Raw genomic sequence first — 26,812 nt, 5'->3', positions numbered from 1 at the left:
TGGTGGGGTGAGGGATCAAATTGTAAGGAGCTGAGAAGTGAGTGGAAAGTGAAGACATGGAGGCAGAGTGTAGATGACTGTTTTGTGACATTTAGCTGGGAAAGAGAATAATTAGGAGAAGGGACCAGACAGCTCCTGAGATCCCTCCCAACTCTTCAAATCTGTGATTCTGGACTGTGAGGTGATCATAAGATCAATTGAAGCTTTTTAAAACTTCTTCCAAGATAAAGAGGGAACTGGTAGACAAGGTGAGGTTGAAGATGAGAGGGAAAAAGGGATTTATTGATTGGTGGAAACAAGAAAGAGATCGACAGGACAAGTAGGAGAGTGGGTCTTGACACTTCTTCCTCAGAGACTGGGGCAAAGGAGCAGATGGGAGAGGATATTAAATATTATGGGAGTGGAACAAAAAAGGAAGCTTGGAATAGGTAGCCTCTATTTTCTTAGCAAAAGAGGAGGGGAGATCCTTTGCTGAGAAAACCTAGTTAGGAAGCTTGCTCCTACCGGCCTTGGGGCCGAGCTTGCTGGCCCCTGATGTAACTCTGCAGTGTCAGTGCCATCTCCTCTTGTAGCTGGTCAATCTGCTCCCGTTGTGTCACGCCAGGTCGATCTTGGGGGACAGAAAAGAGAAATGGATGATACAGTTGTCTCAGACCTTCCTAAAGGATGGGAGATATAAAGCAATGGTACTCAAGGACCTAAGTTGGAGAGGTGACAAGTAGAGCTTTGGGGATTTCTCACCGGGAGAGAAGAGAGCCAAGGCTGCCATAAGTGCATACTCAGGCTCCTGCAGCTGCAGACGCCTCAGTGTCACATGGAAGCGAAACATCAGCTCCAGAAACTGCTCCTGGAACCCCACTGAAGAACATAGTAGGTTTAAGGGCAAGACGACAGCTTCCTGATCTGTTTCCCAAGCCCTCCCTGCCACCTTCTATTGGGGTGGGGTGCATGGGGAGCTGTGTCCCCTCACCATGAGCCGCATCTTGGAGCGTATATCGGAGAGGACCACACAGAAAAGTGTGGCTGTGGGGGCAGAAAGTGGTGTTGAGCTCAATGTGACAGATTTCCAGGGCTGCACCCTTCAATAAGGAGATTTGATCTTCTATGGGCAGAGACCTGTGGGATAGGAGAACAACAAAAAAACTGAGTTAGATTGCTGATAGACTCTCTGTTGAAGGGCAAAGTGGCCAAAGGCTAGGCAGGAGCTCTTAACTTTAGTAAAGGTGGGGAGTAATAAGGCTGGGGTCATGAGAATTTGCCATGGAAACATTAGAGAGGAGTAGCAAAGGGTCCTTTCCTGGATTGCCCAGAAGTGGAAGGACTCACTGACCGGAAATGGGGCAGGTCCTTGGTGAACTTGATCACTTGCTGGACCATGAAAGTGCTGATATCTGCTAGATGTATGAGCAGTGGCAACACAGGTGGTAGAGAGGGTGCAGGCTGGTTGTGGATGAACAGATGGGCTGGGGGCTAGAAGAATTGAAAGTCAGAAGCCTTGGCTTATGGATCTATTGGATGCTTTCACCTCTCCCAGGGAGAGAGCTTAGGATAAAGGGGTTAATATCCATTCTTTGGCCATTAAGAAGTTATGTCTCCTGGAGCTGGTATCCCACCCATTAGCCTTCAAACCTCTTCCATGAATCAGCCTTCCCTGGTGGTCTGGCTCTAGTCTCCCCCTTCTTCCGGAACTTTTTATACCTTGATTCCTGCAGATACTCACCCGGAATTGTACAAACTGGTCAAATAATATGGTGCCTATGTGACGGGCATGAGCCCCCAGTAACACCTGGACTAATGCCTCCTGCTTCTCACTCAGCTGTACAGGTTCCTGCTCTGCATTTTGTGCCTTTTGTGCTTGCCTTGCCCTCCTCTGTGCCAGGGCTTCTGCTGACAGGACCACTGTGCTCCAGAAGAGATAAAAAAGATGCAGAAACTGAGAGAGGATAAGTCTGAACTATACCAGGCTGCTGGTATGGTTGCTCCTTGGTAGCTCCTTGGGGCCCCAAACCCAGTTCTGTTAGATATAGAGTTGCCCAAGGTTTTCCTCAGTGGTTTCAAGGGTTCCAAAGGTTTCCAAGGCTCCTTAGGGTAAGGACTACTTGCAGGAGGCTCTAGCCTATTTTTATAGGATATGCAGGTTGGTGCAATAGGGAATAGCTCAGGATGGGAGAGTGTTGGAAAGGTTTGTGGGGCCTCTGAAAAAAGTTGATATATGGGTGTGCGAGTGATGTGAGAGGATGAGGACCACAGGTGTGGAGGTGAAAGGAACAGGTGACAATTTATGGCCTCCGGGTCTTAATACCTAGAGATGGAAAATGGAAGGTTGGGTCAGGGGAAGTAAGATGGTCCTTAGAGTTACATGACCAGGATGGAGTAGCGGCAGAATTTGAACGCAGGCCTCCCAAGGCCATTGTTCTCCTCAGAATACTCTCCTTCCCAGGGAATAGATTGGGGCTCACTCACTGTCCTTTCTCATGCCTGCATCCAGGCATTTCTGTAGCCGACAAGCTGGGCAATGGCGTCTCTGGTTTTTGTTAACCTCACAGCATTGTTCAAAAGGACAGGTGAGTCCTATGCCCTTCTTGACAGTTCGCCTGTGAGACACAGAGAGATGGTTGAGAAATAAAAAAGCTCAAGAAGGGGCCAAAGAGACCTGAAAGTTTGTGTGGCTTAATCTGAGGAGTGTTATTAGGGGAATGTGTGTGGAGTGGACACATGGGCCAGTTTAGTGCTTTGCTGTTATCAGCAAATATCATTATTTAGCCAATTAAGAATATCATACCAATTAAGAATAAAACACCCAAGTCTACTTGAGAGAAGTCTTAGAACCTCTACAACCTAAGGACCTTGATCCCAATATTTTCTATAGGTTTTCTTTTTTTTTTTTTTTAACTCCTATTGTTTTTTTATTTTTTATTTTTTTAAAATTATAATAACTTTTTATTGACAGATTCTATAGGTTTTCTATAGGAACTGGCATTATACCATTGAATGAAATTCTATACAATCACTCAACTCTAGTCATTTTCATATTAAGCTTAGCAATATTCTGAGTGTTGTTTGGCACATGGCAAATGTTTACTACTAGGAGTAGATAAGTTGGCAGTGAACCTGAGACAAAAGTTCAGGGTTCTATCTTTTGCTTTCTACTTGTTTGAACAACGTTGAGGTTGGCAAGACTAGGGAGTGGTAGCTGTCTGCAAAAAATGGAAATGGGAACTCTGTCACGATATGGCCAGGTCTTTGTTCTGTTGGGACTGAGTAATCAGTTATTTGATGTTGGTGTCTAGATGGGGAAATGGACCTCACCTGAAGAATCCTTTGCAGCCCTCACAGGTTAGGGCATGGAAGTGATAGCCAGTGGCCCTGTCCCCACATACAGCACAGCTCCGTACTTCATCTTCTCTGCTTGCCATTGGCCTTGGACTTCAGATGGGTTCCAAACACCTGAGAATGAGGAAGGAGGAGCATTTTGTTCTTGACAGCTTTTGAGCCTTCCCATTAACTCCCTTCTGTAGGATGTATACTCAAGTTTTCCTCTCAGGCTCTAGTCTTTTGTAGTTTTTCCACCTTTTTTTCTCCCCTCTGTTGCCAGGAACCTCGATTTCTCAGAGATTCTACTTCCAATGGTCTGGAATTAGCTGCACTTTTCAGCCTTTTCTCAAAATTCCCATTTTCCTCCTGCTCAGCCCACACAAGCCATGACTCTTGCCACACTCAGCTTCCACATTCAGGTCATCAGGTTTTCTTGCCTCCCCAAATTGACACTTAGTTCTTGCCCCACTTGGACTCCATTCTTAGTGTTAAGGATTGTGTCCCTCAGTACCTGAGAGGAGGCAGTCGAGCCCAGTGGTGTGAAGCTTCTAGCTGTTCTCGGTTCCTGGGTTTAAGGTAAACTTTGGACTTAGGATGGAGGCAGGATAGGTGGTTTTCCCAGCATGCCCAGTGAATTGGCATTAGCAGCAAAGAGGAGGGGCTTGGTGAAAGTAAGAACCTAAGAACTCTCTAACAGTATTTCTGTCCCCTCTCACACTTCTCACAAGTCAGGTTTGCTAGCTGTAGTCAGGATGAAAATATCTGTGGCAAACTTTAAGGATGTCCAATATCTATTTCCATTTGTGACAGAATGAAATAATCTGGCTATATTAAAGGGAATTCCTCCCTTAGAAGGAAAAACTGGATAGACAGGACAAAGTGTAGGAATCTGACACATTAATAACTATGTATATTAATAGAGTAGGTGTAGGAGGGTAGAGACTACTCTGGTATTAACATGCTATTGCTTTGTTCTCTGAGCCCCAGATAAAGGAACTGATGATTTCTGATAATGAATTTTAAGATGTCACCAGAGTTCTGCCTTCCTCCCTCTCCCCCATAAACACACAGTTAACAGGGAGTAGTGGACAATTGGTATGGAATAAGACATATGTTTTCAGAGGTGGTCAATGTGTTGATGTGTCTTGCTTATCTGAAATTATTACTTTTTTACAAGAAGGATTATATGGTGAGGTAGTGTCATTGGGAAATATGTTGTTCAGTTGTTTCCTTCATGTCTGAATCTTTGTGACGCCATTTGGGGTTTTCTTGGCAAAGATATTGGAACGATTTGCCATTTCCTTCTCCAGCTCATTTTACGGATGAACAAACTGAGGCAAACAGGGTTAAGTGACTTGCCCAGGATCATACAACTAGTAAATGTCTGAAGCCAGATTTGAACTCAGAAGATGAATCTGCCTGACTCCAGCCCTGATACTGCAGCCCTGCCCTCAATAGAGGGGAAGTAACAGTGACATTAAAAAAAAAGAAGTTTTTAAGGACAAGCAAAAGAGCATGATTAAGCATTTAAAAAGAAAATAGGGAAATTCAAGAGACTTCAGGATAGTTCTTCAGTGTACCTTTCACTGATGCATATCACAGACCACAGCCCTTCCACACATTACTAGTTGCTTTAATGAATTGCTGCTACTAAAAATACTTTATTTGGTGATGAACTTAACTAGGCTTGCTCCTTGAAAAAATAGCTATTGGATGCCATGCTCTTAAAGCCTTTCCAGTTTAGTCGGACCCACTTGAGCTTGAGAATATAGGGACATCCCGCTTGCATTTTTGATTTCCTTCTCAGGTTATTTTTACCTTATTTCTAAGTCTAATTTTTTCTTGTGCCGCAAAATAACTGTATGGATATGTATACATATATTGTATTTAACATATACTTTAACATATTTAACATGTATTGGTCTACCTGCCATCTGGGGGAGGGGGTGGGGAGAAGGAAGGGAAAAGTTGGAGCAGAAGGTCTTGCAAGGGTCAATGCTGAAAAATTACCCATGCATATGTCTTGTAAATAAAAAAAAAAACTATAATTAAAAAAAAGAATATAGGGACATTTCCATATGAGATGACCCATCAGAATAAGCCTGTGTAAAAACAATGTCCAGTCGTTATTGTTGATATCAGTAAGTAGCACATCTATACTTCATAGGATGTACCTACCTGTGCTCTCTGCAAGTAGGATTTTCTTTGCATTCCTCTGCAGTATTGTGCTTTTCTTCATTTTTTCCAAGTCAGTCACTGACTTTTAAGGCCACATGATTAAGCGGCCCTGCCTTCCTCTTTCTAGGTCTCCCAACCCAATGACAACTTTAAAAATAAGATTTTTTATTTATTTATTCTCAAGAACTTTTGGGAGATACAAAAGATGATCCTAGGTAAGTCATTTCATTCAGTCATTTGGATTGGAGAATCTCTAAAGTCCTTCTGACACTGATATTCTATGACTCTTTAAGATTTGCCTCTATCCTCCAAGAATTCAGAATATATATAGAAGAGACATATGTACATAAAATCAGGTAATATCCAAGGTAATAAATAATAAAGTATTAGATAATAGCTAATAATAATGATTAACATTTATGAAGTTTTTTAATTTTCGAAACATATGCAAAGATAATTTTTTCAACATTGACTCTTGAAAAACCTTGTGTTCCAATTTTCCCTCTTTCCCCCACCCCTTCTCCTAGATGGCATGTAATCCAATATATATATATATATATATGTATATATATATATATTTCTTACTATATGCCAGGAACATTAAAACTATTATCTCTTTTGATCCTCAAAACAACCCTGAGAGATAAATGCTATTATCCCTATTTTACAGGTAAGGAAAACTGAAGTAGACAGAGGTTAGTAACATGCATAGTGCCAGATTTTGAGCTCAGGTTTTCTGACTCTAGAGCCAGGCTCTCTCCATTGTACCATCAGCTGCCCATCATGTAAAGTATTTAATCCTTAAATTTAAGAGACATACAAAAGTTCAGTGTGGACTGAGAGTGAGGAAAGCTTTCCTAGATAAGCAAAGCCTTGAACTTTGAAAGAAATGTAAGGTTCAATCATTCAAGTCATTCAACAATATTGAACACCTACCATGTGTGTATCTTCTCATTAAGAGGTATAGAGAGTATTCTCCATTTACCTATACACTGTATTTTGTGTACCTATACTGTATTTCAAGGATCTCTTATTAAGTGCTTAGTAAGTGCCTGATATTGCACAAGGGACTGAAGATAAGACAGATGCAAGGAATCCTGCCCTCAAGAAGATTACATTTTATGGGGGTTAGGAGAATGTAAAGAAGAGAAAATGTGCAAAAAACTTTGGGGAAAGAGAATGGGGTGATAGGAGGAAAAAAATTGAAACTCAAAATCTTTTGAAAAATGAATATTGAAAATGATCTTTATATGTAATTGGAAAAAAAAATACCATTTACAAAAAAAAAAGAAAATGTGCAAAAATAAGCATGTAGAGAATATATTCAAAGTAAACACAAATTAATTTAAGGAGGGATATGAGGGAAGCTGGAGTTGGAGGGAGTACAGAAATGGGCAGGGAGAATGAATAATCCAGAAGGGTTTCATGTAGAAGATAATGCCTGAGCTCAATCTCAAAAGAATCATGGGATTCTAAGAACTTGGGGGAGGGAATGGGAAAGAGGGAACACATTCCTGATATGGTAGAGATAGCATCATATTCATGCTTTTTCATCCCATGTAATTCGTGATCATGTCGTCCGTGAAATCCTCTACTGAAGAATTGCCCAGTACACTGGAAACTTTCTTCTGGTTCTTTGGATTCATTATGGAAATGAATGCAACACTGATTGTCCATCTGTTATTCCTTACTTTAAATGAGTGACAGACACGTTTCTTGTTTCTGTATCATCTGTGCCCTTGATAAGTGATATAAAAGACATCATCAAGGGCAGGCCATTTTTGGCAATATGGCACAGCCTACTTATTCCCACACTGTATGCCTTTCTGTTGCTTTAGGGCACCTGCTATTTTGAAGTGCCTGTGATCGTGGCGTTTCATGATTCACAGTCACATAGCATCAATGGAAGAATATGGATGTCAGGAAGCTAGGCTTTGGGAACAGCTTGGGATCATCGAAAGTGCCACTGCTGCCCAACTCTCCCAATTAGTCTCTCTTCAGTCTCTGAAGGACATTGAGGGTAATGATATTGAATTAACTTTCTCTTCCATCTGGTTCAGATCTCACCCAGGTGGGGAAGCCCTTTGTATTCAGTTTTAGGTGGTGATAAATTCTTTGATTAGATTGCCTAGTGCTACGCAATTTAGAAGTAAATCAAAGCCAAATCCCATCCATTCTTAATTTTTTTTAGTAGTTATTAATATTTTAATTTTCTTTTTTAGTGAATACTCATATTTACAAAATATATAATAAAATTCTAATAAAATATAAAAAATAAATTCTAAAAAAATAATAAAAATAATAAATAATAAACAAATAGAATTCATAATTTATTTCAGCATTTCATAACTTTTTCCATTTCAGATATCTTGAGAAGTGTTCTTTCAATAGCTTCAAAACTATATTGTTTATAGGATGTACCTATTTTGTGTATTTCTAGATGTTCTGTCTCTTCTTTTTAATAAGGACATTTTTACTTCACCAAGTATATCAGGGACAATGATATATTACAGTCCAAACTTCTCATTGTTAACCAATATTAACTAGACTGGACTAGATGGTCTCAATTATCTTTTCCAACTCTGTGATGCTCTAAGGTAGAGAGCAGGTAATAAAGACTTTGCTTATAAATACCAACAAATTAAGACAGATGGTGTCAGTTTTTTTTTTCCAATAACTTGGTTAGTTTTGCTGAATAATTTTTCCTCTTTTAAAATAAATGTTATAAGGAGTAGCTTTTGTGAGAGAAGAAAATGTGTTATAATTTTTAAAATAAGAATAAAATTGTTTTTCCACCAAAACAAATTGTTAACCAATTAGAGTTGAGTGTCATCCTTAAGAATATACTCTTCCAAAAGCATATAAACTGTGAGTCAATCACTGATTCATTTTTGACATGTGAGAGTGTCACTGACCCATTTTATTGGTAATATGGTGGCATTATTAATAAAATGATTACCCAGAAACTATATTTCTTGCATTTTTAAAATACCACAAATGTGATGCAAGTATGTGCATACTGTCCACAAAATTATCTGCCTAGTGTGTGGCTAATTCTAATACTTCTTAAATTGTACTTATTTTCCCTAGGCACATTATTCAGTGTAGTCTGATGTTCCATTGCATTGATAATATTCTTAATTTCCAAAAGTAACCTGTCTTCCTTGGCCCCAGAGAGATAGTGGCTATATTATGCAAGGCATATAAAAAGTTTTTTGGCTCTATGCAGTTTTGCTTTGGGATTTCTAGGGATTAACCTAATCAATTTCCAATACTGGGTCCTAGTTCCTACATCTATCCTTATCATGTTTACCTTGGTAATTAATTTACAATTCTCTTCCTTATCCCAAGAACAGCACAGAAATACACTTAAATCATTTAAGTTGCTGTGGGTCACTGCCCCCCAAGTAAAGCACCCCAAAAGTTTATAGACACCCCATATATTCCCATTGATGAGACAGTTAGGTGGTCAAATGGAAAGTGTTGGACTTGGGGTCAGAAACATCTGAACTGAAATCTTGTCCCACTGTGTGACCCTGGACAAGTCACTTAATTTCTTTCAGCTTCAGTTTCCTCATCTAAAAAATGGTGGGGGGGGTGTTTAAATTTGCTGTTATTATAGCACCTACCTCAGTGGGTTGTTGTAAGAATCAAATGAGATAATACAGGTAAAACATTTCAGATCTTAAAGTGCTCCATAAATTCAAGTTATTGTTATTAACAAGCATTTATTAAGTGCCTATTATGTGCCAGAAGTGGTGCTTAGGGCATAAATAGGGCAACCCCTACTTCTCAAGGAACCTGCATTCTAGTGGGGAGACAGTTAATACCTGTCTAAGCAAACACAAGATAAATATAAAGAGAGTGCAAAGTAGTTTGGGAGGAAGAGTGCTAGCAACTGGGGGGACTTAGAAAAGGTGCCATGTACAAATTGGCATTTATATTATTCCTTTAAGATTTTCAAAGTGCTTTATTCGTGATCTTTCATTTGATCCTCCCAACAACTCTGGGAGGTAGATAGGTACTATTATTCTCCCCATTTTATAGATGAAGAAACTGAGGAACCAGCCTTAACAAAAGCTGTCTCATTATCATACTGAGGAGAGAGTAGGAGATGTTGATGTCAAGGAGTTTTTCGATGAGAAGGGAAATGACTTTGATATTAAAGGACAACAAATCCTCAGCTGAAAGGGTAAGGAGAGGGAAATGTGAGAAACTTGAGGAGACAAGATTTTGAGTAGCTTTAATGAAGAGTGGATTAGGGTATCAAATTAGGAATAAAAGGATTGTCCTGTAACCAGGGTCCATTTGGGGCTGGATCACATATATTTTTAGTGTGACACTCTTGGTCTCTATTCAGTAGCACAAGATTAGGCGTGGGAGCAGACAAATGATAACAGTCCAAGGCTGGAATCCCTCTCTGGGGAGGAACTGAGAAAGGTTAAATGAAGCCTTGAAGAGAACTAGAGATTCTCAGAGATGGAGATGTGGAAAGGCAATATTGAAGGCATGCATGAGAGTCAACCTGTGCAAAGGTATGGGCTAAAGACTTCTTTCCTGCCAAGGACCTCTGCTGGGGTCTGCTGCTCCTATAAAGAGCACACAGAAAGTACACTTATTCTACTAGAATTTAGGGTACCTGAAAGGGAGCAGTTTTGGTCCTGGATGGGGTGTTGGGCTGAGAGAAACTAAAGAATTTATCCCTGAGACAGGCAGGGAGAAGGCTCTGATAAGAGATCAATTTAGCTCCATGTTCCCATCCTCTGGGGAAGTTGTCCAGTCTGAAATCTAAGTCAGGTCAGACCCCTGAGGGTCTGGAGCAGTCTCACCTTGTCATGTCCTTTCAGAAGTGTTCCTACGAATCAATTTTCTCTATAAAATCTACTGGGCCATCCCATGCCTGCAACTTTTCTTTGGGTCAGTCTGCCTCCACATAGTATCTTTCTCCTGTCCCTCCCCCAAGCCACATGGTATCTTCCCTAACTCTACTATGCTTCCCAACCCCACTTCTCCTTACAGCTAACTCTTTTAGGGTACTAAGTCCCTTCAGGATTTAAGTTTTGTTATGCCCCAATTAAGGGTGCCCCCATCTCATGGGGATTTACCAATCCTGGGATTCAGCATCAAAGTGATGTGGGGTTCAGCATCAAAAGCTGGGGTTCAGTCATGTGAAGAATTCACCATGGCCATTCTCTCTGGCAAAAGGTTTATTTAGGGGAATAGGTTACAGACAAAATGAAGGGATAAAATAGACACTGGTAATGGTAAATATGAAATAGAGTGGGAGAACACATGAAAGACAAGCTCCTCAGTGGAATTTGCAATTATCCAGTAGAAAGGGAGCACCCCATGAGGTTGGGACATGTCCTTAGCTGGCAGGCTAAATCCTGGAAGGGACTTAGCCCCCTAAAAGAACTAGTTAGCTCTAAGGAGAAGTGAGAAGCACAATGGAGTTAGGGGAGATACTACATGGCAGGGATAAGGAGAAAATCATAAGGCAGATTGCTGTGGCAGACCCATCCAAAGACAACAGCCACAGGATATCCCCACAAGTAGATAAAATTTAAGTAGGGAAAATTTAACCTCAGGGACATGACTGGGATTTCTGATAGGACATGACAGTGAGACTGCTCCAGATCTCTACCGAGGGTGGGTCTCGGGGATTTGACATAACTTGGATTTCAGATTGGTGAACCTCCCAGAGTGTGGGATCTTGTAGCTAAACTGATCTCTATCAAAGCCTTCTCCCTGCCCACCTCAAGCATCAATTCTTTAGTTCCTCTCTGTTCAACACCCTATTCAGGACTTGATGAGTAAGATTGTGAAAGGTTTTACATTTCAAAGTGATTTGTATTTTTCCTTAAAGAAAACGGGGTTATTGAAAATTTGGGAGCAGGGTAGTTTATGTATATACCCGTGTTTTAGGGGTTTTGGGTTCGGTAGCTGTGTGGTTGATGGGTTTGAAGAAAGATCATCTTAAGAAAGCAGAGAGAACAATAAGGAGGCTAGTTAAGGCTTGATGTAATGACTTTAAAATAGGGTGGCAGCTATTGTTGAGTGGAGAGAAAAAGTCAAATGTGAGAGATGTTCTAGAAACTAATTTGACAAAAGTTGGAAAAATTAATTAGATATGGGCTGCAGGGGTGGTGGGTGATGCAGAGTAATGGGTTAAGGTTATTCCAAGCTTAGGAATCTGTTTTGAGAATAATGGTGAGGCCCTTGACAAATAAGTTAGGAAGAGGAATAAGTTTAGGGGGGAAGTTTTTAAAAAACCACTTTGTAGCTATGTTGAGTTATCCAAACCAAACACCCCATGATCCATTTATATTTCATGAATTTGAGACCCTTCCAGTTGTGAGTGGGTAAATAATTAACAACTGCCTCTACTACCCAATAACAAAAGATGTTTAGACTATACACTGTTTAATCTGCCTTTTAAACATTTTCTTCATTACTTTCTTAAAACTAGACAAACAACAAACACTAACTAAAATCTTAATTTGCACCATTTGTTGATTTCTCAGGAGTAAATCTCACACTGAAAATTTAACAATTGGCTCTCAGGGCCCTTAAGAGTTACTTGAGCACATCTCTGCCTTTGTTTATCCTGGTTAACCTTCCTAGGATGCTCTCAAGTTATCAGTGTCTTTCTTAAAATGTGGATAATTAGAACTGAATCCAAGAATTCAGATGGCTGACGGGGTCAGCATAGTATGGCTAGCATCCCCTGGATCTCTTAATGTGGCCCAAGATTATTTTAGTTTTTTTCCCCGCTATTGTACCACCAATAGACACTGAATGTAATGTGGTGTAGTAGATAGAATTCTAGACTTGGCAGCAGGAAATTTAAACCATACCTTGAAAGTGACTGGCTATATAACCCTGCAAAAGTCACTTAATTTCTTTGACCCTCAGTTTTCCTGGGAATATGATGGGAGTATTAATACTGCCTTCCTTACCAAGGTTAGAAAAACAATTGAGATGATATAGGTAATGCTTTGCAACAATGATTATTAAAATCTTCTGTCCTCATTAGCAAACTGCTGCCTAATCATACCTTCTTGATTATGACAATAATTTTTTAAATCAGTCAGTCAATCAAAAAGCATTTATTACTACATACTCTATGTCAGGGATTGTGCTGGGGCACAAGGACAAAAATGAAGCAATTTGTGCATTCAAGAAGCTTTCTTATTATTGCAAGAGACAACATATATTTGCACTACTAGCTAGGGGCATTAGAAAAGGCTTGCTGTAGATGGCTGGGGATGCATGAACTTGAGAAAAGCTAGGAATTGGAAGAGGTGGGAAGTGAGGAGAGCCTGAGGGATCCCATGTGTGAGACTTTTCATCTATTCCTATTGTTTTATCTTGTTAGATTTGGTCTCATGTTCTAGCTCCTCGAGATGTTTTTGGATCCTGACTCTTATCCAAAGTGTTATCTTTCTCGCCCAGCTTTGTGTTACTTGCAAATTTGATAAGCATACCATCTATATTTTTATCTAAGTCACTGAAAAAAAAAAAAAAAGTTAAAGCTCCTAGGATCAAGAACAAATCTTTGTGGCCCTTCACTAGAGACTCTCTTACAAGAACATATCTGATTGCACCATCATCTAACCTCTCACTGCTGTATTTTATCCACAGTAGCATGGAAGATGTCAAGTAATTTGCTAAAATCTAGATAAACTATATCTGCATCATGCTGCTAATCTCTCAGCCCAGGAACTGTCAAAAAAGGAAATGAATTTAATCTGGGTGTGTGACCTGTTCTTGATAAAGCCACCTCTGAATCTTTATGAAGGCCTCTTTCATAAAGATTTTCACGAACCATCCTTTTCATAATGTACCTTATGAGTTTTCCCAGGAATCAAAGGAAAAATGTTCTGTTTTGCAGATTCATTCTCTTCCTAATTTTTTTGGAAACTGGAACACCTTGTGCCTTTTTATTTTGTACCTGAAGAACCTCTCCTGTTCTCCATGGTTTTTCCAAGATCAACCCCACCCTTTGAGAAGTGTTTCTTCATTTTAACAATCTTTCCTATTCTCAAAATCAAATCCTCAACCCCACCCTTTGAGAAGTGTTTTTTCATTTTAACAATCTTCTTCCTACTCTCAAAATCAAATCTTCAATATACTGTGGATCTAAGCCCTTTCTAAAACCTCATTGAGTTCCTATATTCATTTCTTCCCTCCATAACATCAATACTCTTCCAGCCTATCCAATTCTTCTTAACTTTGAAAACCATTTGTTTGATGTAGGTCTATCTGGCTTCCGTCCCATATTTGTCATCTTGCTCTTTAGCTGACTTAGTTGTCTCTAACTTTGTGAGCCCATTTGGGACTTCCTTAGCAAAGATCCTGGAGTGGTTTGTCTTTTTCTTCTAAAGTTAAATAATTGCCCAGCTTCACACAGCTAGTAAGTCTCTGAGGTCAGATTTGAACTCAGGAAGATGTCTCTCTAGTTCCAAGCTCAGGGCTCCACTGCACCACCTAATTTCTCCTGCCTCGTTATAACCATTTGCCACCACTTGGTGGCTCATAACCTGCTTACATTCTAAGACTTAAGTTTGGCCCTGGACAGAAAATCATTCATATATTTACTCTCAACAAATATCAACTGAGTGTCTTCCAGGCTTAGTAGACATTCAGCACTTAATGTGTGAAGAGCTGTTCTGCTTTAGCAGGGCTTCAACTCAGACTGTTTCAAGCTTACTTGTTCTCTCTCCCTCTTGCAGTCCAAACTGTCTGCTTTAGAGATGTGACCTTTTATTTTTACTGCATTATTTGTCTGAGTTCTTTATTTCTGCTTAGTCCTATGACTGCTTTTCCCAGTCTGATTTCTTTGAATTTGCTTCCTGACCTGCCTAATTTAGAATAGCTTGCCAGGTGCTCCTCCTTTGGAGTCAAATTCCAGTCCTGGTCCCTCTTTTCTCATCCTATCCCATCACCATCCAAGTCTTGACATGACATTTTGTGCTCAAAACCTTTTTTGAAAGGAGGATTAGTCAATACCTGCCACTTCTTTTTGACCTCTCACTGTCAGGCTTTCATCCTATGTTTAACCACTTTAGGTCAAAAACAGTATATTTCTCTTTCTGTCTGCCTCCTCCCCCTTTAAACCACTCTGCTGCATGTAATACTCTCAGCAACCTACTTTCCCCTGAAATTCTATGTTTTTTTGGCTTCTGCAACTATGTGCTTGTGCTCCTCAGAGCTGAAATGAGAAATTCTGAGACTAAAATCATTTGCCCCAGTGTGTAAGGGGCAAAGAGGATAAGGTGGGGGTAGAAACACATAGAGCAGTTAGAGAGGGAGGCAGGAGGGGAAAATGGAAAAACTAATTTGGGTGCAATCATGCCTGGAAAAGAGGTGACCAGTCTCCCAAAATTCAGCTCTTCTGTTCTTTTTGCTGTGGGAGAAGTCAGACCCTAGCAGAAGGGACCTACAGTGATAAGACCCTGGGATGGGGTGGGGTTAGGCAGTGGAAAACCTCAAAATGGTCAAAGAGAAAAATTGAGTCCCTCTGCTGGGAGGTATCTTGGGGCAAAGTCCCCAAAGCCCTATGATTGCTCTGCTCCTCCTTACCTATCTTTTCCTATCTCATTTTCTTCTTGTTGGATATCCCTCTTTCCAGAGATTCTTTCTCTCAAATTACCATCTCTTGGTTTCCTTCAAATTTCACCTAAAAATCCTATTATTACCAAGAAGTCTTTTTCCTTTTCTCCTTATTGCTAGTGCTTTCTGAGATTATCTCAAATTTATCCTGCATGTATCACATTTGTGCGTAGTTGTCTCTTTATTAGACTGCCAACTCTGAGGGAAGGGAATTTTTTTTACTTTCTTTGTAACCCTAGTACTTAACACAATGCCTGTGCTTGACTGATTGGCTCTTCCTTTGTACTGTCAACTGTGTTTGCACAAACCTCAGTCTTAATTAGCCCAATGTTTTAGGTGGTCTTTTATGGTGGAGCCCATCTTTTCATATAGCATAAATTAACCTCTATATTTGAAACACTGTCATCTATGACTTCATTCTTTTATCCTTTATTATCTTGGATGTGTATTTCTTCTAATGGTCCCCTCATTCTCAGTTATTTATCTTGAAACCCTGAAGTTATCTTTCATTTTTTTATTCATTCCCTATACCAATTAGTCAGTAAACCCTATCAACAATTACTTTCTAACAGCCTTTATATTTATCCTTTCATCATTGAAGAAAAAAATCATTTTATTAATGCCTTCTATCTTTGTTATAATCAAGTTATTTTTGGAGAAAAAAATTAAAAGCCTCCAGCTCCCACTTGAATCATCTTCTACAAATAAAATAAGCAGAACCATCCAGTTTGATTACAACATTTGGCAATTTCAACATCCTGCCCCAGTAGAATCTTCCCTCCTTTCATCACTTCTCTCCACTTTTGAGAGAGGAGGCACGTTTTACTATCTATTCTCCTGGTCCATCAGTGATTTTCCATTTGTCCATAGTTCAACTTCATGCTAGTGATCCTTTTATTGTTTTTATTGTTTTCTCCTTTCTGCTGATTTCACTCTGTATCAGTTCAGAACCCTCCATATTTTTCTGAATTCCTCGTATTCATCACTTCTTGCTACATAATATTTCATTAAATTGATATCCTGTAGTTTTTTTCCAGTTATTTCTCTGTAGATGAACACCCACTTTGGTTCTAGTTCTTTTCTACTCCCAAAGGGTGCTATTATAAGTATTTTGGTATATATTGTGTCTTTGTTTCTACATTTGAATTCCTTGGAGTATCAACCTGGTAATAGAATTATGAAGTCAATAGATATGGATGGTTTAATCATTTTTCTTTTCTAAATTCAAAATCAATATCCAGATGGATATCCAAATATGGACAGTTCCACCAACAGTGTATTATTGTGCCTGTCTTCCCACAACTGCTCCAACATTAACTGTTCCTATTTTTGATCTTTGCCAATTTACATGGTAAGGTAAAAACTCAGACTTGCTTTAGTTTGTATTTTTTTATAAATGATTTAAAATACGTTTTCAATTAATCACTTATACTGTGAAGACCTTTTGGAAACTCTATAAAACCTTTGATCACTTGGAATTCTTGTTATTATATATTTGTTAGCTAGTCAATATGAGTAGCTAGATGGCACAATGGATAGTATGCCATAGCTGGAGTCAGAAAGAACTGAGTACAAATTTGACCTCACATACTTATTTGCTGTGTGACTCTGGGCAATTCACTTAATTCTGTTTGCCTCAGTTTCCTCATCTATAAAATGAGTTGAAGTAAATGGCCAACCACTCCACCATCTTTGCCAAGAAAGCCACAAATAGGGCCACGAAGAGTCCAAAATGACTTAATATCAGTAAACATTTATTAAATGCCTACTAAATGCCAGGCAGTGTGCAAAGCACTATAATACAAAAAAGAGGTACTCACTGGGAAGAGAATAAGCATTTATACAGCATCTACTATGTGCCAAAGACAACTCATTTGATCCTTACAAGAGCCCTGTAAGGCAGGTGCTATTATTTTTTGTTTGTTTGTTTCTTCTTTCTTTCTTTCTTTCTTTCTTTTTATTTTATTTTATTAATCTTTCTTCTTCTTTTTCTTCTTCTTCTTCTTCTTCTTCTTCTTCTTCTTCTTCTTCTTCTTCTTCTTCTTCTTCTTCTTCTTCACTTTTTATTTACAAATATATGCATGGGTAATTCTTCAGTATTGACAGTTGCAAATCCTTTTGTTCCAACTTTTTCGGTCCTTCCCCCCATTCCTTCCCCCAGATGGCAGGTTGACCAATACATGTTAAATATGTTAAAGTATAAGTTAAATACAATATATGTATACATGTCCATACAGTTATTTTGCTGTACAAAAAGAATCAGATTTTGAAATAGTGTACAATTAGCCTGTGAAGGAAATAAAAAATGCAGATGGACAAAATAGAGGGATTGGGAATTCTATGTAGTGGTTCATAGTCATCTCCCAGAGTTCTTTCCCTGGATGTAGCTGGTTCAGTTCATTACTGCTCTATTGGAGCTAATTTGGTTCATCTTATTGTTGAAGAGGGCCACGTCCATCAGAATTGATTATCATATAATATTATTGTTGAAGTATATAATGGTCTCCTGGTCCTGCTCATTTCACTCAGCATCCGTTCATGTAAGTCTCTCCAGGCCTTTCTGAAATCATCCTGTTGGTCATTTCTTACTGAACAATAATATTCCATAATATTCATATACAATAACTTATTCAGCCATTCTCCAATTGATGGGCATCCACTCAGTTTCCAGTTTCTGGCAGGTGCTATTATTACTTCATTTTATCATTGAGGAAACTGATATAAAATGACTTGCCCAAAGTCAAACAATTAATAAACATCTAAGGTCAAATTTTTTTTTTTAATTTAATAGCCTTTTATTTACAGGATATATGCATGGGTAACTTTACAGCATTAACAATTGCCAAATCTCTTGTTCCAATTTTTCACCTCTTACCCCCCACCCCCTCCCCCAGATGGCAGGATGACCAGTAGATGTTAAATATATTAAAATATAAATTAGATACACAATAAGTATACATGACCAAAACGTTATTTTGCTGTACAAAAAGAATCAGACTCTGAAATATTGTACAATTAGCTTGTGAAGGAAATCAAAAATGCAGGTGTGCATAAATATAGGGATTGGGAATTCAATGTAATGGTTTTTAGTCATCTCCCAGAGTTCTTTCTCTGGGCGTAGCTGGTTCAGTTCATTACTGCTCCATTGGAGATAATTTGGTTGATCTCGTTGCTGAGGATAGCCAGGTCCATCAGAACTGGTCATCATATAATATTATTGTTGAAGTATATAATGATCTCTTGGTCCTGCTCATTTCACTCAGCATCAGTTCGTGTAAGTCTCTCCAGGCCTTTCTGAAATCATCCTGTTGATCATTTCTTACAGAACAATCATATTCCATATTATTCATATACCACAATTTATTCAGCCATTCTCCAACTGATGGACATCCACTCAGTTTCCAGTTTCTAGCCACTACAAAAAGGGCTGCCACAAACATTTGTGCACATACAGGTTTAAGGTCAAATTTGAATTCTGTTCTTCTTAATTCCAGAATTAGTGCTCTATCCACTGCACCACCAACCTCATGACTGGGGAAACAGCAAGCAAATAAATATGTACAAATAAGCTAAGCTATATACAGGATAAATAGGATATAATTAATGGAGGGAAGGCATTAGAATTGAAGGGTTTCCTGTAGAAGGTGTGTTTTCATTTGGAAGGAAGGAAGCCAGGGGACAGAGATGATGAGGATCTCAGTCATGGGAGACAGCCAGAGAAAATGCCAGGAGCTGAAAGGCGAGTGTCTTGTAAAATAGCAAAGAGACCAGCATCGTTGGATGAAAGAATATGTGGTAGATTTAAGAAGACTGGAAAGGAGGATGGGGAGGAGATAGGTTATTAAAGACTTTGAATACCAAACAGGATTTTGCAATAGCATGAAGTGATGAGAGCTTGCACCAAGGGAGTAGCAGTGTCAGAGAAGTGAAGGGGGTCTAATAGAGAACACAAAAGGGTCAATTCTTTATATATCTCAGATATGAGACTTTTATTGGTGGTATTTGATGAAACTATTTCCCCCGCTTTTCAGCTTCTCTTATTTTATTTTCCTTGACCTTATTCTTTCCCTCTTCTTTCCTATTGTCACTATATTATGTCTGGCGGCATTATTAATTCAGCTGTGGTATATGTGGTAAGCATTTCAAGTCAGCTCGTGTGCTGCTTTTTTAAAGTCTACATAAAAGTAGCCAGTTTCTCTATTATTATTAGCACGTTTTTGGAGGGAATAGTAGGTGGAGGTGCAGCTAGATGGTGCAATAGATGGAGCCCCAAGTACCTTGCCTGGAGTCAGGAAAATCTGAGTTCAAATTTGGTCTCAAACACTTACCAACTATGTAACTCTGGACAATCACTTGTCTTATCTGTAAAATGGGAACACACTAGCGAAGAAAATGGCAAATTACTCCAGTATCTTTGCCGAAAAAAACCCTATGGACTTTTCCATACATGTAGTATTGGATATAGTCGAACAATCGCCTGCCTAAAATTACTATTATTACTCTCCACCAGAGGGCACTCAGCCTGCATTTTTTTTATTTTTTTGTTCAGTTATGAGATCTACCCACCCACCTCCTACCCCTGAAGGCAGCCTTTCAAGTAGCAGGTTCAGAATTTAATTCAGTGGATGACATGGAATATTACTCAAAATATTCCAATATGGAATCTTCAGTTAATACACAACTCTGGAGCAGACAGATGCAGTTTGTCTAAGCTCTTGTTCCCTCTGGTTATAACTGTACTCCCATCTACAGAACTCATCTTTAACATACTGTGATCACGTAATTTGTTGAATATATATATTTTTAAAGGGGGGGGGGGGTGGAAAAAAGAAATTGGTAATCTTATCTGGAGCTACTCACCTCCACCCCTCTTATAAATCTCTCCCATCTCATTTCCCCAAATCTTTAGGGGAAATTTTTTGGAATCACTGATTAGGATAACTTATAGGAGAGTTAAAACTCTGTGAGTGTGTGTGTGTGTGTATGTTTCATTTCTGTGCACATTTATCACAGCCTTTCTCTCTTTACTCATCAACTGACAGAATTCTTAAATGGACACCGCTGGTCCAAGATCTAGATTTACTCCACAGTCTGATCTCTGGCAGTTTTATCCCATCTTCCCAAATCCACCATAGTTGCAGCCTTATAACTTACAATCTTAAAGAGTTAACTGGAACATTAAAAGGTTAAATGATTTGTTCAGCATCTCTCAGTCAGCATGTGGCAAAGCCAGATGTTGAACAGATATTGCAGCAACAGCTGGAATCCAGTGGCAATACCAGCAGATAATCATTTATATATCTATATCTAACTAATGATCATCTGTCTATCTATGTATTTTATCATCAACACCAACAGCTGACCAGGGCAACCAAAGGCAAGCCAGCTTAGCTGAAGAAAAAAGGCATCCTGAGCAAAAGACAGAAAGAGGTTCATGATATGTGGGGCAAATCATTGCCTGGGCAGTGGAGACTGCTCAGGACTCTCTTCATCCAAGGACACTGTAATAATAGTGCCACTTGCCCCAATACCTATAGCCATCATCCAGGGAAACAACCCTTGTGTAAATGAAACATAGCAACTGCTGCTACAAATACTGCAGTCCCTCCAGCTTCAGAAGCCATCAGATGCCGTGGCACGGTCAGATGGTCGGTTGGATAAAGTTTTATCAGTAACATTAAAGAAGCATTATTATCTTATTTGCCCCTGCACCCTAAGAACTCTTCTAGCTTGTATTCCCCCTATTAGAATATGAGCTCCTTTTGAGGAAGAACACACTTGATTTTCTATTTGTATCCTCAGCACTGAGTACATAGTAAGTGCTTACTGTTTTTTTTTTTTTTTAATTTTCATTCATTCACATGGTTCCAAGACTTCAGAGAGTATCATTCTCTGAGTGGAGGAGAAATCAGAGGAAGCTGTATAGTGGTGGAGGCAGACCATCAGAGTACCCCCAGCTCAGCAAAGAAAGTGGATCCACACCAGTGGATATATAACTCAGGAGGTAAGCAAGCAGCAACTACAGAGGCAGAGATTTCCAATAGGAACTGACTCTCTCTAAAGACCTAGACATGTATATTCCCTAACCATATGTGTTTCCTGGCTACATATGCATGTAAGTGCACTTGTGTGTTCAATCCCCCAATGAATACCACTGGTCCTACATCTAGCCCAACCCCCAAAAACATCATGGAGATGTGATCTGGCTATGTCCTCTTCAGGTACTGTAGCTTCACCCCCTCAAAAGCCCTCCTTGGTGTGCCACACTTGTTCCAAATAGAAACTGTCTTTCATTGTATGAGGGATTATAGTCATCTGTGAGAATTCAGCCTCATATGTATTGGAATGGGTGGTGCTATTTTGTTACTTATTTCATTAAATGTCCCATGCTCTGAACTATTATTTTTTTTAGTTCAGTGATTCTCAAACTTTTGTTCTCAGTATCTTTATGCTATTAAAAATTATTGAGGATTTGTAGAAAGAATTTTTGTTCATATGGGTTATGTTTATAGGTATTTACTACATTAGAAATAAAAACTAATTTTGAATTTGTATATCCTCTAAGGGGGATTTTAGAGACCCCCCAGAATTTTCTGTATCACACTTTGACACTTTGAGAACTACTGTTCTAGTTCAGGGTTTCTGAAAAACTTTTTCCACTCACAACCCCTCACTTCCCCCTTTTTTAATAATAGCTTTTTATTTTTCAAAATATATGCAAAGATAGTTTTTAACATTCATCCTTGTAAAACTTTGTGTTCCATATTTATCTCCCTCCCTCCCCCCTCCCCTAGACAAGTAATCCAATATAGGTTGAATATTATTGCAATCCTTTTTTGCAGAGAAATTTTTACATGACCCAGAGCTATAGATATATAAAATAGGTGTACAAATGAAACATTTAATAATAATCATAATTTCATGATCCTCCATATTCACAAGACCCTATGTGGGGCTGAGAACCAGAGTTTAAGAAGCTGGGTTCTAATTGACTTAATAAGAGAATCACATAGTAGAAGAGGATGTAGGGTGGTGGCTCATAAAATTGTGTTTTTTAAGAATATGAACTACATGCTTTTAATTTAGAATAATTTTTCAAGGTTCCTTCTGTAAGGGGGAAAGATAGCTGCTAAATAAGAAAATCTGAGAAGATAGAGAAGAATAACATTTAAGGAAATCAGAAAAAAACTTCATGGGGAGGGGATGGGGGACTTGAATAGACACTTGAAGGAAGCCTAATCTAAGCAGCAAAGAAGGAGGGGGTCTCTGGATCATCTTGGTATCATAGATTAGAGACAGAAGGCACTTCAAGGGATGATATAGTACAGCCCCTTCAAGTTACAAATAAGGTAAGTGGAGGCCCAGAAAGCTTCACTTTCTTGCTCAAGGTCATGTAGATAATAATACTTTCTGGTTTAGATCTTCAGATTTTAATTCTAGTGCTTTGCCTAGCCATCTAGGCTGAAGATGTAAGAAGTGGAGAGAAGGCAATGGGCACTAGGGAGGTAAAATTGACAAGATGTCACAACTGAATATATATTAGGGAGTGAGGGAGAAGGAAAATTCAAAAATTCCACCTTGTAAACCTGGATGGGCTAAAGTCTATTCTCAACATAAAGTGGAAAGTTTGGAAAAGGAATGAATGAATGGAAAAGTATGTAAAGGCTTTCTAGGTACAAAACAAAATACTAAGTACTAGGGATTCAGAGGAGAGTGAGGCTGTCGCTTCTCTCAGGGAGCTCACATTCTAATAATACATGTCATATGCAAGTCATATGGAAAGACCCAGGGCTCCTTGGAGAACAGCAGCAAAACAGTAAATCTTGTTCTTTAGTGTTGTTTTCTTGCCTAGAATTGAATGAGTTTCTGATTTGACAGTGTCAAGGGCCTGGTGTTGAGATTTTTTTGAGGAAGACACCCCATCTTCTAAAGTTTGGGTTTTTGAGGTGGTGACTATGGCACCTGAAGAAGAACTAGCTAGATCACATCTCCATGGTGTTTTGGGGGCAAGGCTAGAAGTCAGGTCAATGATTCACTGGGGGAGGGATACCACTATTTTCCCAGGGCTTTTGGGGCTACTTATCCATCCCTAGCAGCTGGTCAGCAGTTGATGTTGGATTGTGGGGGAAGCTAAGAATTCTGTTTTTGACAAGTTGGCTTTGAGATCCTAAAGAGAGCACTAACAATTAGGATGTATGCTGCATTGTTTTCTGTCTGTGAGGTCACCAAGTGGTGCAAAAGATGCTGTTCAGAGAACTAGGCAAGCTATTTATGTAGTGAGAGCAAGGGAGTGTTACCATGGCCCGGTTAAATGGAGACATGTGTCCCCTTTAGACTTTGGTCCATTTGTACTTTTGAAAACAGAGTGTCCAGACATCTCAATGTGTCTGTTACTTGCCCATTGTATCTGTACGAACTAGGGGGAGTCAATTGCTCAAGGAAGCCCCTGATCAATCCCCTACTACACCTGGGATGTTAAGCAATTTAAAGGCATCTTCTGGTAGTCTGGATAGAGCCTCTGTGAAGAATTTAAGGGAGAACATGGACAGGGACAAACAGAAAGAAAGTATAGACAGGTTTGTATCTGCATGTACCATGGAGGGGGTGCTCTTCTTGATGGAGATCATGGATCCTTCAAAATGTAGAACTGAAACATTGAGGTAACCATTATATAACTATTTTAAAATTGCTGGAAGGCTTCCTTTAATAAAGCAAAAAAAAATTTCCCAATGCTAATTAGCCACTCATTAAAAAGGGAAAAAGGAAAGGAGGTAGCAACATAGAAAAAAAGTTGGAACTGCCCTAGTTAGCAACTTAGTAACCCAGGCTACTATATCCTTGTTGAAAGGTGAGTCATGGAATCTTAGGTATACTAGGATATAGGGAGTACAGAGATCTATTACTGGGGGGGGGGGGGGGGGAATAAGAGGCAGTGGGGTGAGTGGGAAGGTGGTTGCCAGGATCACCATATGGGGATTTGGTTAGAGGGGGGCATGATGGGATGGTCATGAGAGGGAAGTAGGGAGAGGGTCACCAGTTCCACTCTAGTCCTTTGGAACTATTCCAGAGACCATTTGCACAAATTCTCAGGCTTTTCACCGGTAGCATTAAGGTTAAAATGAAACCCCTCACCACAGTTCCAGTTAGATCTTTTCAGTCCTCTCCTGGGATAATATCTAGAGACTTGGGCTAGGGTCAGGTATAGTAGTAGTTAAAAGGAGTTTTCTGATCATGACTCAAGTGAGAGTTGAAATGCAATTTAAGTGGAGGCAGAGGAGTTCAAAAGAGAAGTGCCTACGAGCTTTCTTAGCTGACTGTATGTAGCAGTCTAGGGTCTGAAAGCATAAACAGTTGAATCAGCCCCTGTGGCTATGCTAATGAAAGTCTTCCTCTTTGTGGAAAGACACAGAACAACAAGTGAAAATCAACGCAGAGCAATTCCGTGGAAATGCCAGGAGAGAGTAATGAAAAGCAACCAATCATGGAGAATAACTCAATAGAGGATTACAGTCCTACAGAGAAAACATCTTACAGACCACCATCTTCACCGGAAAACATTAGAAATAAGCAACAGCTAGAGAAAAGCAAGATTATAATGGGGATTCAAACTTAGGTATATGAATTGCTATATGTATATTTTCCAGGATTGTTCTCTGGCTATGTGTTTTTGATATATGGTGCCTTCTCCTGATGGTGTGGTAACTTTTGGCAAAGGATACCCTTGATCTTTGTTGAGTAAATCTTTCTTTTTGTTTTTGCCACTTATTTTGTTTTGAACAAAACAGAATGTTTTGTCTTCTGGTTAGCCTAGCAAATGCATCCTATAGGTGGGAGACTTGTGAGCTATGGTTTGGAGTATCTTGGAGCTAATATGGGGTCCCATATTCAAGAGATATTTAGGGAGACAGAAGAACCTAGGAAAAGAAAGATCAAGATATTGTGATTACAGGGAGAAAGTTATTTGAGACTGCCTAAAAATAGCTATTTAAGAAAAACTAAGCAACAGCTATTGAGGGAGTTAAACCTTTACCATACAAGAAGATAGCAGGGGGAAAAAAAGAACAACTAAAGGCTTTTAATATTAAAACTGCAAATGGTTGGCATTGCCTGTGGGTATTTTTCTAGAAAGTCTGAGAGAATCTTAAGTGATAGTCTTCAAAGACTAGTGAAATGAAAGGCAGAGGTTTTGATAAGCAATGATTGATAATTGTTGAAGCTTAGATAAAGTATATGATTTATGAAAAGCTGTGTAGCTAGAGGGCTATACTTGAAGTCAGGAAGGACTGAGTTCAAGCTTTATCTTGAATTGTTATTCTTGAGTCATTTCAGTCAAGTCCAGATCTTTGTGACCCCATTTGGAGTTTTCTTGGCAAAGAGTGATTTGCCATTTCATTCTCCAGCTCAATTTGCAGACGAGGAAACTGAGGCAAACAAGGTTAAGTGATTTGCCTAATCTTAAGTGTCTAAGGCTAGTGAACAAGGGAAGATGGGTTTCTGGTTTTCCTGACTCCAGGGTAGGCACTCTATTCACTGCACCACATAACTGCCTAGTCATATAAACTCATTATGAGACTGTAAGCGAGTTTCTAGGATGATATTAATGTAATAGTTCTGAATTCCATTAGAAGATGAAGCTTTCTTATTTGGGAGTTTCCCCTATCAATAAAATTATAGGTCTAATCCCTTATACTTACCTATGTGACTTGGACCTAAATGTTTTCTTTTAAATTTTGAATAGATTATTTACGGACACACACACACATTCACCACACACACATTCCAAATCATAAATATTGATTAGAAAGTACCATCATTGTGAGCACAGTGGAAAGAGCTCCTGATTAGGAATTCAATAGAACTGGATTCCAGTCTTGGCTCACTGTATAGTTATGAAAAGGTCACAGCTCATTTCCCGACTTTAGTTTTCCCTTCTGCAAAATGAGAAGCCTGGACATGAAGCTATCTCAAAAGAATTGTGGTATCTGTATCTGTTGGTATATAACACAGATTGGACTGAGTGCATTTTCATCTATATCTCTCCATCAGCTAGTCTTCTTATCTACAGGTGTTCCATTTGCTTGGTGCTTAGTAACCAAATTCCTGGCACCGTACTTGGGCGGAACTGATCTGGCTTTAGAGGCCATGCTCTGCCAAGCCAAACATCTTCGCATCCAGAAATGTCTTATGTGTTTCATCTCTGGGGTGAGAAAGTAGGCTCCCTGAGAGCAAGGGACCACGCTTCATTTCTTTGTAGCTTCTACAATGCCCAGGAGGTAATAAATATGTTGTTGGCACTCAATCCTTAAGAGAGGAGAGTGAAAACGGACAAGTTATGATTATAATAGGCAAGCACTTGGTCTCAGTTTTCTCAAATATCTTACATGGAAACATCTTGGAATTATTATAGTTTCTCTTTCTCCTTTGCCCCCTACCTATACACATCAGCAAAATCCAGTAAGTGGTTCCAAGTGACATCTGTTGGATTTTCCCTTTCCAAACCATGCACTCTCTGTCTCTGTCTCTGAGTCTGTCTCTGCCTCTGTCTCTGTCTGTCTCTATCTCTGTCTCTGTCTCTCTATCTCTGCCTCTGCCTCTACCTTTGTCTCTGCCTCTGTTTCTTTTTTGTCTCTCTCTGTCTCTCTATCTCTGCCTCTGTCTCTGTCTCTGTCTCTACCTGTCTCTCTTTCCCATGACTCCATGTTAT

At 39.3% G+C, this 26,812-nt stretch overlaps 1 protein-coding gene across 2 annotated transcripts in view; it reads right to left on the bottom strand.

Moving 5' to 3' along the window:
* Positions 1–26,812, bottom strand: part of NR1I3 (nuclear receptor subfamily 1 group I member 3) — a 29,177-nt gene that overhangs the window by 2,178 nt on the left and 187 nt on the right. The window contains exons 1-8 of one of the 2 annotated variants that reach the window (XM_023503373.2): positions 3,827–4,273; positions 3,310–3,447; positions 2,464–2,594; positions 1,721–1,899; positions 1,331–1,470; positions 971–1,116; positions 742–858; positions 505–610 (exon numbers count right to left, since the gene is read on the bottom strand). In XM_023503373.2, coding sequence (XP_023359141.1) covers positions 505–610; positions 742–858; positions 971–1,116; positions 1,331–1,470; positions 1,721–1,899; positions 2,464–2,594; positions 3,310–3,416 — 926 coding nt within the window. In that variant the 5' untranslated portion in view covers positions 3,417–3,447; positions 3,827–4,273. Of the gene's footprint in view, positions 1–504; positions 611–741; positions 859–970; positions 1,117–1,330; positions 1,471–1,720; positions 1,900–2,463; positions 2,595–3,309; positions 3,448–3,826; positions 4,274–26,812 lie in introns of those variants that run through there. The other variant, XM_031937402.1, reaches the window with a different exon arrangement.

This window comes from Sarcophilus harrisii, chromosome 4 (assembly GCF_902635505.1).
Source record: "Sarcophilus harrisii chromosome 4, mSarHar1.11, whole genome shotgun sequence".
In the NCBI taxonomy this organism is placed as follows: domain Eukaryota; kingdom Metazoa; phylum Chordata; class Mammalia; order Dasyuromorphia; family Dasyuridae; genus Sarcophilus; species Sarcophilus harrisii.
Note: the sequence above shows the minus strand (reverse complement) of the source record. Positions and strands in the feature narration are given on the sequence as shown.